This window comes from Phymastichus coffea, unplaced genomic scaffold (assembly GCF_024137745.1).
Source record: "Phymastichus coffea isolate CEN01 unplaced genomic scaffold, Cenicafe_Pcof_1.1 PCOF00047, whole genome shotgun sequence".
Lineage (NCBI taxonomy): Eukaryota > Metazoa > Arthropoda > Insecta > Hymenoptera > Eulophidae > Phymastichus > Phymastichus coffea.
In genome coordinates this window covers 1,953,394-1,970,554 of record NW_026706858.1, presented here as the reverse complement: position 1 = coordinate 1,970,554, position 17,161 = coordinate 1,953,394, and the positions used below count along the sequence as shown (strand labels likewise).

General features: G+C 57.0%; 4 protein-coding genes across 5 annotated transcripts; all 4 read right to left on the bottom strand.

Annotated features, from left to right (window-relative positions):
* Window positions 1-7,992: 7,992 nt before the first annotated feature.
* Window positions 7,993-9,669, bottom strand: LOC131664956 (uncharacterized). Of its 2 annotated transcripts, none has more exons than XM_058936456.1 (4): window positions 9,499-9,669; window positions 9,138-9,430; window positions 8,758-8,868; window positions 7,993-8,207 (listed from the first exon to the last, which is right to left on the bottom strand). In XM_058936456.1, exons 1-4 carry the CDS (start codon window positions 9,667-9,669, stop codon window positions 7,994-7,996), a joined length of 789 nt encoding a protein of 262 aa, XP_058792439.1. In that variant the 3' UTR covers window position 7,993. The 2 variants fall into 2 exon arrangements, with proteins under 2 accessions (XP_058792439.1, XP_058792440.1); XM_058936457.1 differs by having other exon boundaries at window positions 8,081-8,207; window positions 8,758-8,999.
* Window positions 9,670-11,042: 1,373 nt separating this feature from the next.
* LOC131665094 (uncharacterized) lies at window positions 11,043-11,890 on the bottom strand. The gene is made up of 4 exons (XM_058936712.1): window positions 11,728-11,890; window positions 11,457-11,659; window positions 11,287-11,397; window positions 11,043-11,218 (listed from the first exon to the last, which is right to left on the bottom strand). The coding sequence occupies exons 1-4, from the start codon at window positions 11,887-11,889 to the stop codon at window positions 11,065-11,067; spliced, it is 630 nt and encodes a 209-aa protein (XP_058792695.1). The 5' UTR covers window position 11,890; the 3' UTR covers window positions 11,043-11,064.
* Window positions 11,891-12,679: 789 nt separating this feature from the next.
* Window positions 12,680-14,288, bottom strand: LOC131664957 (uncharacterized). The gene is made up of 4 exons (XM_058936458.1): window positions 13,990-14,288; window positions 13,675-13,859; window positions 13,489-13,608; window positions 12,680-13,421 (listed from the first exon to the last, which is right to left on the bottom strand). Exons 1-4 carry the CDS (start codon window positions 14,269-14,271, stop codon window positions 13,286-13,288), a joined length of 723 nt encoding a protein of 240 aa, XP_058792441.1. The 5' UTR covers window positions 14,272-14,288; the 3' UTR covers window positions 12,680-13,285.
* A 402-nt stretch (window positions 14,289-14,690) lies between these two features.
* LOC131665068 (uncharacterized) lies at window positions 14,691-17,063 on the bottom strand. Its single transcript, XM_058936666.1, has 4 exons — window positions 16,875-17,063; window positions 16,633-16,808; window positions 15,609-15,725; window positions 14,691-14,820 (listed from the first exon to the last, which is right to left on the bottom strand). The coding sequence occupies exons 1-4, from the start codon at window positions 17,061-17,063 to the stop codon at window positions 14,691-14,693; spliced, it is 612 nt and encodes a 203-aa protein (XP_058792649.1).
* Between the last annotated feature and the right edge of the window lie 98 nt (window positions 17,064-17,161).

Here is a 17,161-nt window from a genome sequence, read left to right as displayed (position 1 = left end):
CCGTTCACCGACCCACTCGCACTCGTCAGCCGGGCGCGAGCGGCGAGGGCGAGGGCTCGCGCGGCCGAGTCGGCCAAGCCCCTGCGCCGCTGCCGTGCACCGAGCAACAAGCACAGATCGGGCGGCAGTCGCGGGCACGTGGGGCGCGAGCTCTCCGGCGGTGGCCCTTGCGCAGCTGGACCCGCAGCAAGCGCGAGAGAGCGGCCGCGTGGCGCGATCGATACTCCGCGCGCCGCTCCCTCTGCGCCCCTATATACGCGCGCCGTAGCCTGGCGCTAACTCGCCAGAAAAGCTCGCCGGCGCCCCACGCACACGCTCTCGCGCGAGCGCGCCCACGGCGGCGGCAGCAGCCGGGTGCACTGACCGTCCTCCTCTCGCGCGCGCTCTCTCTCTCTCTCTCTCTCTCTCTCTCTCTCGCCCGCTCTACCTTCTTACACGCTCACACTCACGTACACTCGCCGTCACCCGATAACGCCACTGTATCATAGCCGAGGTAATAGGGTTGTAGGCGTTAACGATAATGCTAAGAAAGGTATAAATACTGATGGATGGGCAGCGAGAAAGAGGGAGAGAGAGCCCGCGCAAATTAATTGGCGGCCGAGGGACGATCGTCGATCGTTCCTCTCTTTCTCTCTCGGTCTCTCTCTCGGTCTCTCTCTCTCTCTCTCTCTCTCTCTCTCTCTCTCTCTCTCTCTCTACCGGCATCAATCCCGGAGGAACATGTTAAATAGCGCCCATTGTTTTTGGCCGCCTCGTACTCCGTACGTCTGTCGCTGAAAGCCCAATCAATCACGCGTCTTCCCATACGAATCCTCTCGAATAGGCAGATAACGGCCGAAGCAACGCAACTCTCTCACCCACTCCGTGTGCCACTCTCGTCTTCGCACCTCCGCTCCGTTAGCGGCTGCACACTGCTCTCGACCGGCTCCAGTCAAGCAATGCTCAAGTGTCAATTGAACGGACGATCGAAACAAAAGCGTCGAGCCGAGCCCTCCTCTGGCACGGCCTCCCCGGCTGCACGACGCGCAACCGTCCAGCCGCCTCCTTGTCCCCCGAGCCCGCTCCCCCTCCGCCGCGCCCTTCCGCGAAAGCCGCTATTGTACTTGGCGAGCTACACTGCCATAACGAAGAAGCTTGTCGATCGCGATTCCCGTGACTGTCCCGCTCCCCGATCGCCGCGATCCTATCCTCGCTATCCGACACGAGACAATCAGACCACATAGCGCTCGGATCGCGACTCGCCCGAGCCCCCGAGCTGCGGCGGTCGCGCGATTCTACCGATAGTCTAGTTAAGCCAACTCTCAACGAACCCCGTCGATGACCTGTGGCAACGCGGACAACCAGTGCACAGCCTTTTTGTACGTCTCATTTTTCTACACGATATATAAATATAAATATATACATATATAAATACGTATATGATGATTATTAGCGAGTAAAGGATATTTCATAGTGGTTGTACAAGTGGCGCACGAGACGAGCACGTGATATGCATATAAATATATAAATATGAGGTTAATACACTATAACTACGTAGCCGCATTTTTTACGAGGGAACGACGCGAACGGACGTGCGTCGTGAAACGACGATGCCGAGCGCAGCTGGACGGCGATTTTTTGAGCCGAAGCTCGCGTAATGGGCCGAATTGACGGGCAGCGGCAATGCCGACCGGCCAATGTATTCGGGAGGGCCGCGCGCGCGCAGATACCCGCCTCTCCTCAGCGAGGCGCACGTAGGCAGCTCGGCAACTCGGCAACTCGGCAACTCGGACGATCGAATCTGCAAGTGAATGTTCTACGACAAAACTACGGGTAATAAGAGTATATAAATATATATTATTACTATATATACGTATATTAATCTAGTCTTTTTCTATAACCGAGCGCGAAAGTTTGTGCCAAACGCAAGCGAAGGGGCGCCCGATGGAACGCGTCGAGTAGCGCTGTCTTCGAGCGAGAGAGAGATCACGGCCGCGCCGGCGACCACCGCCCGGGCCTGCGCACCTTCCACGGCTCGTTTCGTTTGTTGACGATTGAACTCTTGTGAATTTTATTTTTCTAACGATTGCGTTTCGGCATCGTCTCCTGCTGGAACCGCGGCTCGCGCTCGACGGCATATTGTTTCGCGGAGGCGCGCTCGAGACGCCAGTGCGCGACCGCGCGCTGTCGTTTGCGCGAGCATCCTGTTATATATACATATATACATATATATTTGCGTACGTGTGTGCACGGCGGCGGCGACGACGACGACGACGACGACGACGCGACGAGTGATTGCCGCGAGAATCCCTTTCCGTTCGCATCGGTAATAATGACAATTGACCGCGCGGCAGCGGCTCAGCATCGCCGCCTTGTCAAACCAGTTGGCGCACCAATGCCACCGTGATAATCGCTGCAGTAGGTAACCGATTTATCACGCACTCGCGCTCACACACATACACGCGCCTACACATCTTTCTCTCTCCGTATATACATATTTACACACCGACGTAAACAGGTTATAAAGAAGCGGTTGAGTGCTCGCGCGATCGTGCACCGATTATACAAATATATATATTAAAGTAAGTCCATATACATATGTACATATGATAAAAATAAAGTGTAAAATCGACGATTATTCAGGAGTCTAAGCAAGCGCGCACCTAGCGAATTAGTGCGCCCACTCTCACGTAAGCAAAACAAATGTCTTCACGATAAATACATATATATATATATTATATATATAATATTCCTACAGTTTTTTATTAAACGTCGATAAAAGTCTCAAGCGATCAATCATTATAGTAACCGGATAAAAAAATGTTATACTGATGATTGTCGTCATTGTTACCGTCTTTTGTCGTCGCAAATTATATACGATTATATATACATTGGACAACCGGGAGAGAGGAGACATTTTTAAAAAATAGAGAAAAATCAATCAAAAAAGAGAAATAATAATAATAATGATAATAAAAAAAGAAACTCACACCACGAAACATGTTGTTGAAAGCTGAGCAAACGAGCCGAAGTGACGATAGGGCAAGCGGAAAAAGGAAATGGAATCTTTAATAATAAACATAATGAAGTATAAATATGCACATAAATGCAGTGAATTTAACGACGAGAGGCGAATTAACGATCGACATATACATACATATTATATACATAAAAATAATGAAATGAATATATATTATATATAGAAAGAAGCTGGAAAATTGTTTTAAATAAAAGAAGCCGAAGAAGAAAGAAAAAAAAAAGAAAAAAAAACAACGAATAATAATGGAGAAGAGAACTAATGAAAATAGCGCATCTTTGGCGCTCTGCTGTTCTGTCTTTGTCTGTTTGTAATATGCCAGATTGTGAGCGGGAGCGCGGGAGAGGTGGAGTTGGGAGCGCCGTGGAGAAGGCTATCGCCGCTTTTCCCAGCGGCGCCCGCGGCACCGACGTCAACTACACTCTCGCCTCCCATTGTCTCTCGCTGCTCCCGAGCCTCCCAAGAACTCGTAATCATTGACAATCGACGCTCGACTCTCCGCTTTGTCTCCGGCGCGGGCGAGCGCGCCGAGGGCACGACGCGACAACGGCCGCGGCCGCGACGACCTCGTCGAGGCGGCGTCCGGATTACGCGTCGCGCGCGTCCCGCGATTGTTACATTTGTATGACTTTTTAACGGCTATACTACTGCTGAACGATAATCTTTGTACATGGTATTTTAGAGAAAACGTGAATCCGGGCGAGGAGCAGCGAGGATAGGCATCGCTGTGTAGCCTCCGACGCGTCGCCCGTCAACGTCAGCCGTCGTTGTGCGTCCGGCCGATTCGTCTCTTTTTCTCTCTTTCCCCTTTCTCTCTCACTCTCTCTCTCTCTCTCTCTCTCTCGCGCGCGCGGCGGCTGCCACGCGCCATGCTTACGTCTTCCCTGTCCGTTATACTTTTCGCTAAGCCTGCCCGGTGACGCATCTTCTTGTTAGCTGCGGCTTCTCCTTGTTGCCTCCTCCGCGCACCCTTGTTCGGTTTAGCATACTCGCGCCTAGCGGTCACTGCCCCGCCTCCGTTCCCTTTCGTTTGCCTCTCGCAGGAAAGCAAGTTTGCGCCAAAGGCTGACGGAAATAAACAGATTTAAACTAACGACGCTGTGTATAAAGAATGGATTAACTAAAATGACATGAGAACATTAAAAGCCATTAGTCTAAAACATTATGTATGGATAAACTAAACTAACTTATTTGTAAACTAACGTCTACAATCTACACAACTATCCACCTATGTAAGACAATTAAATAAACGAGCGGTTAAATTTATTGTTTAAAAAATAATAAAAGATAAAAATGAATCTCAAGAAGCTGCATTGTTTGACTCTTTTGCCGCCCTAACCCATTCCACTTGTAGTCGATTTCGAAGCCAGTCGTTCCCTTTTTCCTCCTTGTTTGGGATTCATTTTTTTTTCTCGTTTTGTTTTCTAGCGCTGAAAAGTGCCGCATAAATAGTTGAGAGGTTCAGAAGCGAGCCGCGAGCCTCTGCGAAGGAGCGCGCGCGAGGGCCTTTGTGCTGTCTCGAATAACAATCAATTATTCAGCTGGGCATACTCGCCCGGCAAATTGGCATGATTTATCAAGTTCGCCGGCGCAATCGAGGAGTTGATCGCCGAGCGACTGCTGACCGCCCCGAAACTCGAAACCGCGAACCGGTTGCCCTTATCCTCGTTTTCTCCTCTCTGTGCCTTCTTTCTCGTTGGTGCTCCGTCGGCCCCCTATTTCAGATTAAAATCTCGGCGGGCGAGCGCGAGACAGAGCAAAAGAGAGCGCCAGCGAAGGAAAAGTTCCGGTGGCACGCGCTCTGGCGCCCCCTTAAGCTTCTTGATCGCCAGCCAGCCGGCAGGCAACGAGAAAGCGCAAACGCGTTCTCGACCCTTTAATCTCGCGTCTGTCCCCCGAGCGCGCTCGCTCTGCCCGGTTTGGCTCTCTTCGATCGGTGCCGGACATAAACAAGAGGCGAAAACGGAGCCGGCGGACAATGGGCGAGCAGCGAGGATCGATCTGCAGTCGGGGAGAGCGCGGCGCCTCCCGCTGCCGGCTCTACTTTGGATCTCGTCGGCGACACCGGCTGCGCTGCTCTCCATTCCACTCGGCCAAATTATCGAGGCAAACTTTCGCGCCGATACGAGGAGAGCGCGCTGCGCCTCTCTCGTTGGGAATGCGCGTCGCGCCCAGCCGGCTCGATCAACGGCACCTCGGAGTGGCGTTGGACAAGCCGAGGAGTAGAAAGCGCAGGCCGACTGGGGGAGGAGCAGCAATCCGGCACTTGGAGGAGAGGGGACACGGGGTCAGTATCGAAAAATCTGGTCGACTGTCGGGACAACGGTAGGGCTGTAGTCTGGTCAAGCGGCAGTCGCTCCGCTGCTGAATAAAGTATCGAAGCGTCCAGTTTACGAGCAAGCGTCGATCGAGCGACCATCACTTAGAGAGCCGCGCCCGAGCAGTGCTCGTGTGCCTCGGCGCGCTACGAGCACTCTGAAAGATTCAGGCCCACAGACCACCGGTCGCCGAGCTCGTCCGCACGCCAGTTCTTCTGCTGTTTTCCGTTCCGTTCGGTCCTCGAACGGCCCTCGTCCATCATGCTGTCAGCGTTGTTCATCGTCGCGCGTTCTCTCTCCCTCTCTCTCTCTCTCTCTCTCTCACGAGCTGGTGGACCAACAGTATTCCGCTTGCCCGCGCGACTCGTCGACTGCTTCTTCTGTCGCGCTGATCCCTGGCAGATTTATTTCTCGCGTCCACTCTCCGGAGACTGGCCGCGATCTTTATCGCCTAATCATCCGGCTGTTGTTGTCGGAGACATCGCGTCCCTCTCTTCGTCTTTTCTATTTCCGACTGGCTAGCCAGCGGCGGAATTAAGAAAAATCTATGTCGGTCACGTACTGACTGAGCGCGATTCCAGCCATTCATCTGGTTTTTATGGAACACCAAGCCAAGCCGAGCCGAGCCGAGCCGAGCCAAGTCGAGCCAAGCGCGCTGAGATATTGTCGCGGCAGCAGCTCGCCAGATATGCTGCTTTACGATGGCCAATGAACGGCTGAATTCCTGATCGATCACGATTCCGCGTTCCGTCTGCGTCGCAGTCGGCGTCGCCTCGTGCGGGCGAGCGACGGTTCAGCCCTCCCCTCTCGCTCTTTGCATACGCAACCTGCTTGCACCTACGCGCAATGCCTCGCATACCCACTGCGATTCAGCTCAGCTCTGACTCCTGTTAAAAGCTTGCAGCGATACGAGCTTCTATTACTTGCTCGAGCGCCCCGCGCGACATCTGCTCTTGCCGTTTTCGCATTTTCATAAGCCGCGACAATGTCTGTGCTGCTGGTGCTGCTGCTGCTGCTGCTGCTGTGCTCGCGGCCTTATCGCTTGCGCGTAAAAATATGCAAAATAGGGAAGGGTTCTCGGAGGGACGCTCTCGCGAGACGCCTCGGCAGCGGTTAATTGTAAAAGGTCATCCCGACCGCGAATTTTCCGCCGTGCGCTATGCCGACAAAAGCCGAAGGCGCTTATGCGTCGGCTCTCGTTCCCTCGCCTCACGGCTCGTCTTCTCGGCAAAGGTCCGCCGATGTCCCCGCTAAATTGGCTCGTTGCTCAGCCACGACAGCTCTCACCCCTCCCCTGCCGCACTAACGCACTCACCGCCGCTGATGACTGTTGTTGCCATCAATTTTCTTCAAAGTCTACGTCCGACGACTACCAACAACCCGTCAACTTCACTTACGAATAATTCACTTTTCTTTTGTTCCGTTTTCCAAATATCACCAGCCGCTCCAAGTTTACCCTTTTTAAAAAGAAAAACTAATGGCTATGCACTTCATAATTCTAATTGCAAAGAAAATACCTCGTCAATTTCTGCATAAATTGGTGCCAAGTTAGTTTCTCAAAGTGAGCACACAACGCCTCAACAAGGTTACGCGTGTCACGGCTGACCGAACGCGGAATACACTACTTGACATGAACCGAATCGTCCTCGACAGGTAATAGAACCCCATGCGATTTCACGTTCGATCAATCCTGCGCGTAGCATTCGCCGATAAATTTTTACAATTAATAATCTTACAACAGGTGCAATGATATTTTATTCAAGCTTTGAAAGGTTGCACGGTAATAAAGGAAAAATCTATTACGACCGACGACGGGAACTTTTTTATTTATCAACCAATCTGAAGTGGGATTTTTCGAAAAATAGTTTTCTGCTGTTTTCGCGACTGAGATCGCTGCCGCACATTTGCGAGGCATACTTTTGATTTAAAATTCCTTTGCGATTTGAGAATTCGCTCGAAAGGAATTTCAAAAGTACATCCAACTTTATTCGGGTTTCGGTATTCGAAGCTATTCGGATCGATGAAGTTCTCGTTGAGGTATTCATTCATTTATGAACGGGTCGTCATAAGTTTACTTTAAAAGCACTGAGTGGTGAACCTTCGAACCACCCGGAATGTTTGATTTTCGAAAATTTGATAATGCCAAAGTCTATATAGATTAGCGATCTGCGTAACAATTTTTTTTTTTTCAATTACAGCGTACATGAAATATCAAATATGAATTTTCGGTGGAGCCAATGCTCGGAGCTTTGAAAAGAGGCGAGCCGGTTCGTCCCGGATTTAGTTTGAGCTTTTTCAATCAGTTCAGTCGGTGAGTAAAAGATTAGTATTTTTTGAATCAATGAATTTTTCGTAAATTTGAGTAGCTGTTCATATAAATATGATACTGGAATTCCAATGTATACATTTTTCATAAATTTATCGAAAATAATTAGAACATAAGGATGGAGTAGCTGAATATATTCGCCAGAGAGAATTGGATCAAGGTTTCGTTGTAGGTGGCGAGCGAAGTATGCATTAGTGCACGGATGAAAGAAAATAACATTTATTTCCGGTGGAAAATTGCAGGCGTAAACAAGTCCTCGAAGAAGGCGGCAAAAGTTGAGAGCCGTTAGCATGGTCACGAGCAATTAGTCGTTCGTCGTCGAGGATGTCAGGCTCACTTCATGGCGAAAGTGAGGTCGAGAGGTAGAGGCCGGGCGGCGTCGAAGTCATCGGGCACGCTGTACTTGCCGAGAGCCATGTCTATCAGGGAGAAGCTACAGCGCGGGAACATTCCGAGACAGTCGTCGCCTCGTTGGCCCGCGCGATGAGCCTCCGCGTAGGTGTGGTGCTCCGGAGGCTCGGACGGGAACAGTTTCTTCAGCGGCAGCCTGTAAAAACACGCGTTCGTCGCGTAATGTCCGCGCGTCCCCTTTAACTTTCGCGTTTTCCGCACTTCGCGAAATGTTCTCCTTGCGAGTCTCACGGGGATTCGATAGCAGAGCCGAGACTCGCGATAAGTTGCCTCTAGAACGAGCTTAAAAGAGCAATAAAACGTATCACCGAGTTGATGGAAAGGTGGATCGGCAGCGAGAGGTCGCGCGCGAGCAAGAGGCTTTGCGAAACTTTGGGCGTTCCATTGTGCACGCGACGCTGATGCGTTCTAGTCTATAGGCAACGGCCATCAGTCAGCTTTATATCCGGGCCCGTGGCATGCTTTTAGCCGGTAGCGCGCAAATTGATAAGGTTGTCGACGAAGCCACCCGTAACAATAAGAGCAATTGAGTAGCAAAGTCGACGGCTGACGGGAGGGAATCGGATCAGAGAGCATCAGACGAGGCAAAGGAGAGCGTTCGACGGATTCGCTCGGGCAGCGTCGAAAATTCGAATCCCCGAAAGGCCAAGGAAGCGCGCGGCGGCCGGACGTACTCGCGTACTCACGTGAAGACTATCCTCATCATCTCCTCGAGGAGGCTGTTGCCTCGAGGCACGAAGCGCTGCGAGGCCTCGCAAAGCGCCCTGAGCACGCAGCTCCGCCCGTGGAAGCCCATCCTGCAACGAAGTGAGTCGGCGTTAATTGCGGGCTCCCGTTGGGCGACGAGGCTCGCACTGCTCGAAAGTAGAAGTAGTTCCCTCGACCGATTTTCCCCTCGTCTCGGTCGGTCGGCCGTGCAGTGGTCGGGCTGGTTGGAAAGAGCAGAGCAGCAATTGGATCGATTGCCCGACGCTGCGCCGTGACAACGGGCGTGCGTGGCGCCCTGCGGAAGCGCGGCCGACCGCGGACCGACGCGAGCGAAGGAGCGGGGGCATGGGCGACTTACGCGTCGATGACGACTTCGAGCTTGCCGTAGAGGTCCCGCCGGTGCCTGCGCTGCAAGTAGTGGTGGTCGGCTCTGTAGTACTTCTTTGCGCCGGGCATCAGGTAGTATTTGCCGTGGGCGTCCCACTGGCCGGGCTCGGCCGCCCCGTACCCGGGCGCGTCGTCGCGCGGGCGCAGCAGCGGCGCCAGCTCGGGCTTGCTCTCGTTGGGCAGGTCGTAGGAGATGCCCCAGTTGAGACCCTCGGTGAAGATGTTATCGGGCGTGAGGGTGTGCACGGTCATACAGAGCGCGATCTGAGCCGGAAGGAAGCGTCGGATTGATTGTCGGCCGATCGGTCCGTTTGTCCGTTTGCGCGGCTCACCGAGAAACTAGATCCCTCGGGGAAGACCACGTATCGCTTGCGCCTGGTCAACGGGCCGGTTCCGGGCTCCGCCTCTGTGCCCGCCTCGGAGTCGACCGCCGGCACGACCGACAGCAGCGGCGGCAGCAGCAGCACCAGCCAGACCAGCATCGGTTCCGCTCGGCCGAGCATATCCTGCGATCTATCAACTGCCGGCGTTCCTCGGCTAAACAATGCACGCGGAGCAAGCGGATGCGCGCGCTGTTCTTTCCAAGTCTTACGCTCGTGCGGCCGGCATTCGTCGCACGTCCAGCTGGCTCGCGGTCCGAATCCCCGATTCGTCCGATGATTAATGGCCGCGGCTCGCCGCTGATCAAAGCGCGATAAGAATCGCTCGCGCTATTTGTCAGCGGGCGGACTTTGGAAAACGTCCGGCGCGACGATTAATCACGCGTCCTTGGCGGGCGCGCAACGCACGCGGAGGACGTCGCCGGGTCGCGAGCCGGATCGAGGTCGAGCGCGCAGGAAGCTGCCTCTCGCCGCGACTGATTTGCGAGAAGCCGAGGGCGGCTTTCGGATCGCGCGATTATCGCGCCATTACGCCCGCCGAAGAGCGAAAGAAAATGAGGCGCGCCGGCAGTCGCCGCGCTCGGAGGGAGAGAGTGAGCGCAGTGCACTTAGCGCGAGCAGAGTGCGCGAAAATATGCGTGCAGCGGTGTTTTGTCTCGGCGACAGTGCAAAAAGAGCCGACTGCGGGCGAGTCGCGGCGGAGCGGGCGGACGGGGCGGCAGGAAGGCAAGTCGAGGCGCCGGGGGCGGGCGGGGAGTTTGCCGAGAGAGAGCACAAGAGCAGGACGGAAGATCGATTCTGGTGACGCTCAGACTCGGGAAATATCTCGTAACTCAGCTCGGTAAGCTCTTTAGGAAGCAGGAAATTGTTAGTTCTCGGAGAAACAGCTAGTAGCCGAATGATCGATCACTGACACCGACACGATTCGCGCTCCCACTCCGGATTCGCGCGGTTAAAAATAAAAACCGGCCCTGTACGTACGCGCAGGCCGCGTCGCGGCTGTGTCACGGCGAGCGCGCAATAAGCGCGAACGCATGCAAATTCACGAGCCAGCGAGCAAAGCTTTGACGAAGGGACGGCGTCGGCGGCGGCGGCGGCGGCGGCGGCGTCGGAGGGAGACTAGTTCGCGCGCGCGCGCGCGCTTACCTTGTGGATCGAGTTTTATCCGGCTCGCAGCCTCCTTGGCGATTGACGAGTCTCTCTAGCGCCTCTCGCGCTACTCGCCGTTGTCGCCTCGCCTCCCTCCACGCCTGCAGAGAGCAGTTTACCAGGTGATTAACGCGCTAAAAGCCTGCAAAGGTTCGTTCAACCGCGAGCGCTAATGCGTAACGTCTTTAGCGCCTCTTCTTCTCGGCGGACAACTTGTCGTTGTTCCACACAGACGACGCTAATGAGCTTAGCCGGTAATCGCGTTGCCCGCCCGTCGGTCGCTCGCCTTCCTCCAAACGTCCGCGTCTCGGGGCGCGCAAATCAATGGAGCGTGCGTGCGTGCGTGCGTGCGTCTGCCCGAAGGCCACTTTATTTGCCTGTCGATACATCATTTTGGTAATTTAGCAGCATATCCAGCAGCGAGAACGGGCAGGGGTAGGCGAGGTCGCAGTCGGTCCTCGTCACGGAGGCGTTGTCGTAGGCGTCCCTCACGCTCCTCCTCGACGCCGACGCGCTGGGGTAACTGGCGAGTCGAGTCGGTTAACGCAGCCGATTGACGGGTCTGCGCGCGAGCGCGGGCGCGCCGCTCACCTGAACACCACTCGGAGCAGGTCCTCGACGAGCGACAGCCCGGCCGGGTTGAGCATGAATCTGGCCTCGCAGATGGCCCGCAGGACGCACTGGCTGCCGGGCAGTCCCTGGCTAAAACAAAGAGGCCACCCGTGAAAAGCCACTCCGCGGGGCCGAGTGCAACGGAATACCTGTCGAGCGCCAGCTCCAGATTGGCGTACAGCTGCCGTCGCTGGCGTCTGTGCGGCTGGCGTCCGCGGCTCGGCCGCCGGCGCTCGCCGGCCGTGAGCGCGCTCGTGCCCGCGGGTATCGGCCAACTCACGTCGAACTCCATGTCCAGGTTCCAGTTGCTGGGCACTCGCACTTGCACGGCTTTGAGCAGGGTGACGGTGAGCTGTGCGCGTCCAGACGTCAGACACTCGATTCGTCGCGCGTCGCGCGGACGCGGTGGGGCGTACTCACGACGAAGGAGCTGCCCTTGGGAAAGGCCAGCGAGCGCTTGGCCCGACCGCAGGTGGCAGTGTCGTTCGCGGCGAGCGCTGAGCTCGGCAGCAGCAGCGACGGCAGCAGCAGCAGCGGCGGCAGCAGCGGCAGTAGCGGCAGGACGCAGCACGCGAGGCGCATTTTCGAGTGCGACTGACCGGCGGCGAGCGAGCGCGGCGGGACCGAGCCGCGGCTCTTAATTGCTGGAAAAACAGCGGTCGCCGGGCCAGGCGCGCGTGACGCAATCGGCCGGCCTTGGCCCGGGGCCGCCGAGTCCTTTCGGCCAGACGAGCCCGCTCGGGCCGCGCGTGCACTCGCGGCTGACATCGATCGCGCCCGCGAGCTCCTCTCTGCCTTTTCGGCCGGGAGCGTCGCCACTTTTAATTGCATTTAAGCCTCAGCGCACGTGTGCCCGCTCGCCGCCTCCGTCTGAATATGCATCAGCATGCAGATTATACGCGCGGTAAGATCGCTTGATGAATCCAGCGGGCCTGCTTGGCCAAATTATTCAGTCGTCTCTCCCGGCCGAATTAACCCTGCGGCGCCAGCTCGCACTCGTTTCCGCGCGCTCTCGCGCCGCGGCATCGTCTTGCATACTTGCCCCGATCTGCCTGCTCGGTCTCGTCGCGCCTCGGCTCTGGCGCGCTCCTGCCGCGCGCCTCGCCGGTGGGGTGCGCGTAGAAAAATAGCACACAGTTGCTTGCTCTCGCCAGCCTACTTTTTATTGATTCAGGCCAAGTGAACAAAGCGTCGCCCAAGCTCCCCCGTACGCTGGCTCGGGTTCGTCGATTACAGTGAACAATCGGCCGCGAGGTTTGCGTAGTGGCTCGTTAGTCCGAGCGATAAGCAGCTGCGCCGAACATCGATGCAGCTCGGATCGAGGCTGCCGAGTCGGACTTTTCGGAGAAACGCGAAAAGGACAAAAATAAGATTGGGAAAGCGCGAGAACTCGGGGTGGCTCGAATCGACTCGGGGCACCGCGGCGCCGCGAGCTGGAAAACCTGATAGCTGATGGCTCGCCGCGTGGAAGCCTCGCACAAACGCGGAGTAAGCTACTTGGAAAGTTGCAAAGCGACGCGCTCCGATGTATTTGGATTATACAAAGTTGATCGCTGCAGGAGAGGCAGCGCCGACTAATTCGAGCAGGCCCTGATGGGGAGAAGTCGCCGACTGGTGGTCGCTCGCGCGCCACGCGAATGAGATGCGCGCGATTATACGCGCCGCGCCACAGTTTGCTGACGGACAACCGCTGCGCTGATAGCATTGACCGAGCGCGACTTCGCTCGCGCACCCATTGTTTTTTCCCCTGGTCTTTCGGGCTAAACGGCTATCGGGGCTGTACGCGCTTATTATGTTTGCTTCGTTAGCGCCAACTCCACAAGTGGGTTAAACAAGCCGACGAACGCGGAGCGCCGTCGCGCCTCCGGACAGCGCGGATACGCGCGCGTCTGCTATCGATTCGGCGCTGCCGCAGATATTGCCGGCGAGGACGAGCTCCGTCGGGCCGAAACGTTCAAGTTGGGCCGGCGGACGCAATTTAGAGCAGCCACGGACAGGACTCCGCGCCGAACCGCTGGTCGCAGTCGTCTCGGGCGTCGTAGGCTCGCTCGTAGTGGCGCATCAGCTCGGCGTGGTGGCCGTTCTCCTCGCGGGCGTGCTCCAGGCTGGGAAAGCTGCCGGGCAAGGGACGGCCGCGTTATCGCGTGGGTCGGCGCCGCGCGGCCACCGGCCTGCACTCACGTGAACACCGCGCGCAAGATCTCCTCGAGGAAGGTGCCCCTCCGCGGGGCCCGCCGACGGCTCCGCTCGCCGGCTCTGCAGAGGGCCCGCAGTACGCAGTCGCGGCCGGGTCTGCCCTGCCTGCGAACGAAGCGCAGTCGCGCGGATGAGCGGCAGGCGCGAGCTGGGCGGCGGGCAGACACCTACGCGTCGAGCATGGCCTCGAGCTTGCGGTAGAGGTCGCGCCGGTTCCTGCGGTGGTAGACCTCGGCGGGCTTTCTGTGCGGCAGCGTGCGCCGGTAGGGCAGCTCGTAGGCCAGGCCCGCGGTCACGCCCAGCGTGAAGACGCTCTGCGGCCGAGCGAACGAGCCGATGGTCAGGCAGTAGATCAGCTGCGGAGCAGACGCGCCGACCGTTGAGCAACCCGGAGATCGCCGAGGTCCGCCGCGATGGGGACATCGCGCGAGGCCGCGTAGCCGTAAAAGCGCCTTTTACGGCCCAGCGACGAAAGATACGACTCACCTGCACGTTGCTCCCCTGAGGAAACACGAGATACTTGTAGCCGGCGTCGGCGGCGCGGGTTGCTCTCGGCAGGCTGACGTTGCCGGCGCGGCAGCCGGGCTCCGCCGCCCGAGCCCGCGCCAGCAGCAGCAGCAGCAGCAGCGGCAGCAGTCCTTCGCGCCTCATTCTCTCGCCGGCGAGTAGCGGCCCGAACGAGCCGACTCGGGTTTCGCGCGCTGCCCACTCGAAGCGACTACGCCCGGCGCTCTCCCCGCCGCGCCGCCTCACCGCCTCACCGCACATGCACGCGCGCGCGCGCGCGCTCTCGGTCAGCCGACCTGCTAAACGCTTTGCCGCATTAACGCTCGCTTCTTGTTATCCGCTTTCTTTCTTTCGTTCTCCGGCCCGACCGAGCCGAGAAACGCGAGCGGAGCGCGCGCTCGCTTCTCTCCGCTCCGTTTCCTTGTTTAGTTTGTAATCTCTCCTCGTGCCCCGGACACTCGTGTATCCTGCAGCGTCCACTTTGACCGATTAGGACGCGATCTCCGCAATCTTCCGGCAATCTTTCGGCAATCTTTCTCGTTTTCGTTTCCAATTCGTGTATCTCTTTATTTAGAAAAGTAACTGGCAGCTCTCTCCTGCCGTACATACATTCGTGGCCGTTAGTTACACACGAGTTAGATGGCCGAGGTGCATGACGTCGCTGTTCCCGCAGGTCCGCGTCAGAAGTCCAAATCGTAGATGGAGTGCTCGCACGACGGGTAGAGCCGTGCGCACTGGCCGCCGGAACTGCGGGCCGAGTCGTACTGGCGCTGATCCGGCTGCTGAAAGACGCTGCCGTCGTCGTGCATGCTGAAATGCGCTCGATCCAAGATAATTAATCGCGCGGACCGGCTGGAATCCAATTAGCAGGCGCGCGAGCGTCCAAAGGTAAACGGAAACAAATGAGAAAAGCATAAATTTCCGTCGGCCGTCCGCGCAAAGTGCGTATCCGCCAGTTTAAACACGTTAAATAATTATGTTTGCGCAGCACTGGCTCGCCGGCGCGGCAGGGGGCGATGCTCGCGCGCGGCAAATGGCTATTCGACGAGGAGAGGAATAAAGTTGAAAAAGTCATTTTAATTTGTGTAGAGTGTGGCGGCGGCGGCGGCGGCGCGGATTCAGCACGTTTGAATGCATCTGAAATTGCGCTCGGCGACGCCGGCTCGGGGAGACTGGCTCGCGCTCATTTGATTCTCGAAAAGCCAACTTTTAAAGCGTCATTTAAGTTGCAGTCGGTCTCTTTTCGAAGCGCGATCAATTATTCCAGTAATTAATCTCGGCCGGCCGAGATTTATAGTGAGCCGTTAATTTGAATGCAGCCAAGTTTCGGCGTTCGGTGCAATAATTTCATGTATGCCTCTTTTTGCCACCGAGCCGTGGCGCCTCGGTGTGGCCAGGACAATTTATGGCTTCGCAAAGATATGCCAAGGAGGTGCGGAGCGACAGCTTAGGAAAGAGCGGCAGCGCGAGGATGAGACATTGCCGCGTCGCGGCAATTTGAAAGGCAAATGTCAAAGGGGCCGCAGAGCGCGTGGACGTGCAAGGTGGGGGCGGCGTCGCGCGAAAGCGGACCGGTTATCGCGAGGAACGAGACTTACGTGAAAACGGCGTGGAGGAGCTCTTGGAGGAAGCTGCCGGTGCCGAGGTCCGACGGGCTGCGCTGGCCGGCCTCGCAGAGGGCTCTCATCACACAGGACCTACCATCCAGACCCACGCTGTGGACACACGCGCAAGCTTTTCAGCCAAGTCGCAACCGGACGATCGGACGGCTAATCGCGGCGATCATTGGGATCATCGACTCGGGCGCGCTAACGTCTTCGAGAGCTCGCTGTGCCGTCTTAAACCAATCGGCAACTTTGTTTCTCGTTGTCGGCACTTGCTCGGAGCCGCGCCTCGAGTTGCCAATCCCATTCATCCGATAAACTTTTTTTCCTCCTCGCCCTTTCTCGCGCTCGCAACTTGCCTCCGGCAGCGCGCCTCTCGTTGATTAACGAGACGTCCCATTGGCCATTCTCGTTCTTTCATTGCTACTCTCGGAAGAGCGGATCGGGATTGGCGCGTAAAACGCCTAATCCAATATCTGCGGCCGTCGAGCAAGCAACTTTTACGGCTCGACGAAAATTTAACTGTCCGCGCGAAACCTGCCGCGCCCCGCGCACCCTCGCGAGCTCGCTTCGGTACTCGTTCCGGATATGACATGCATCCTCCCGCGAAGAATAGCACTCGGTCGTTCGCTCGCTCTCGATGTCCTGACATCGGATTGTACGCGTACCCACTCGGCGTGACTTCCGCGCGACGGCGCATTAATAAAAACAGGGCCGCGTGCTTCGCGCCGCCAGAGCTCTCGCCCTTCGTTTATTCACCGGGACGCGGTGGGCCGGCCTATTCGCGGCGCTGACGTTCCACCAACGGGTTATCGCCGTGATATTTCGCGCGATCGTTTGCATTTGTCGTCCGAGCGCTACAAAAGACGAGCGAAGCGCGGGAGAACGGAAAGCCCGAATAATCGACGCCGCGACAGAGCTGGTGTGTCAGCGGGGATTTACAAAAGTCGAAGTCGGAGGCGGCGCATGGGTATGCAAGGGCTCGAGACGAGACGAGAGAGAGAGATTGCATACTCACGAGTGCAGAAACGCTTCGATTTTAGGGTAAACGGCGGCCCTGGAGCGACGGTGCAGGAGGCCCGTCAGTTTCTCGTCGACTTTGCTAGGCAATTCCCAAGCGAGTGCCGCCGTCAGTCCTAGCACCAAATCTCCTTGGCGAGGCGCGTAAGCCCCGATCGTCAGACAGTAAACCAGCTGAAACGTTCGGCTGCGTTATCCGCCGCGCGTCAGTTCGACTGCAGCAACGCTCGCGAACGATACCTGCACGTTGCTGCCCCGAGGAAAGACGAGGTGGCGTTTGGGCCGCGCGAGGCGGCCCGGCTCGGCGAGCGCCGGGGCCGCGATCGCCGCGGCGAGCAGAAGCAAGCAGGGCAGCCTCGCGAGATCCATGCCGCGATGAGGACAAGGCACCGGCGAGCTCGACGCACCCGCGGGAAGACTCGCAGGCATAACTCGCCGGGCAAACACGCGGTCGTGGCTCTGTTTGGCCGTGGCCCGCTGCTCGCGTCACAGGGCTTGCCTGCTTGTCGCGAGGCCGCAGTGTCGAT

Excerpts from the sequence above, each read along its gene's own strand:
- LOC131664956 (XM_058936456.1), bottom strand. The coding sequence starts at position 9,669 with ATGCTCGGCCGAGCGGAACCGATGCTGGTCTGGCTGGTGCTGCTGCTG. Across the intron at positions 8,869-9,137 it reads CTCGAAGTCGTCATCGACGC|GATGGGCTTCCACGGGCGGA; the intron begins GTAAGTCGCCCA and ends ACTTCGTTGCAG. Across the intron at positions 8,208-8,757 it reads ATGATGAGGATAGTCTTCAC|GCTGCCGCTGAAGAAACTGT; the intron begins GTGAGTACGCGA and ends GTGTTTTTACAG.
- LOC131664957 (XM_058936458.1), bottom strand. The coding sequence starts at position 14,271 with ATGTGCGGTGAGGCGGTGAGGCGGCGCGGCGGGGAGAGCGCCGGGCGT. Across the intron at positions 13,860-13,989 it reads CTCAGGGGAGCAACGTGCAG|CTGATCTACTGCCTGACCAT; the intron begins GTGAGTCGTATC and ends TCTGCTCCGCAG. Across the intron at positions 13,422-13,488 it reads ATCTTGCGCGCGGTGTTCAC|CTTTCCCAGCCTGGAGCACG; the intron begins GTGAGTGCAGGC and ends CTTGCCCGGCAG.
- LOC131665068 (XM_058936666.1), bottom strand. The coding sequence starts at position 17,063 with ATGCCTGCGAGTCTTCCCGCGGGTGCGTCGAGCTCGCCGGTGCCTTGT. Across the intron at positions 16,809-16,874 it reads CTCGGGGCAGCAACGTGCAG|CTGGTTTACTGTCTGACGAT; the intron begins GTATCGTTCGCG and ends CGAACGTTTCAG. Across the intron at positions 14,821-15,608 it reads CTCCTCCACGCCGTTTTCAC|CATGCACGACGACGGCAGCG; the intron begins GTAAGTCTCGTT and ends AGCGCATTTCAG.
- LOC131665094 (XM_058936712.1), bottom strand. The coding sequence starts at position 11,889 with ATGCGCCTCGCGTGCTGCGTCCTGCCGCTACTGCCGCTGCTGCCGCCG. Across the intron at positions 11,398-11,456 it reads CTGGAGCTGGCGCTCGACAG|CCAGGGACTGCCCGGCAGCC; the intron begins GTATTCCGTTGC and ends TCTTTGTTTTAG. Across the intron at positions 11,219-11,286 it reads CTGCTCCGAGTGGTGTTCAG|TTACCCCAGCGCGTCGGCGT; the intron begins GTGAGCGGCGCG and ends TCGACTCGCCAG.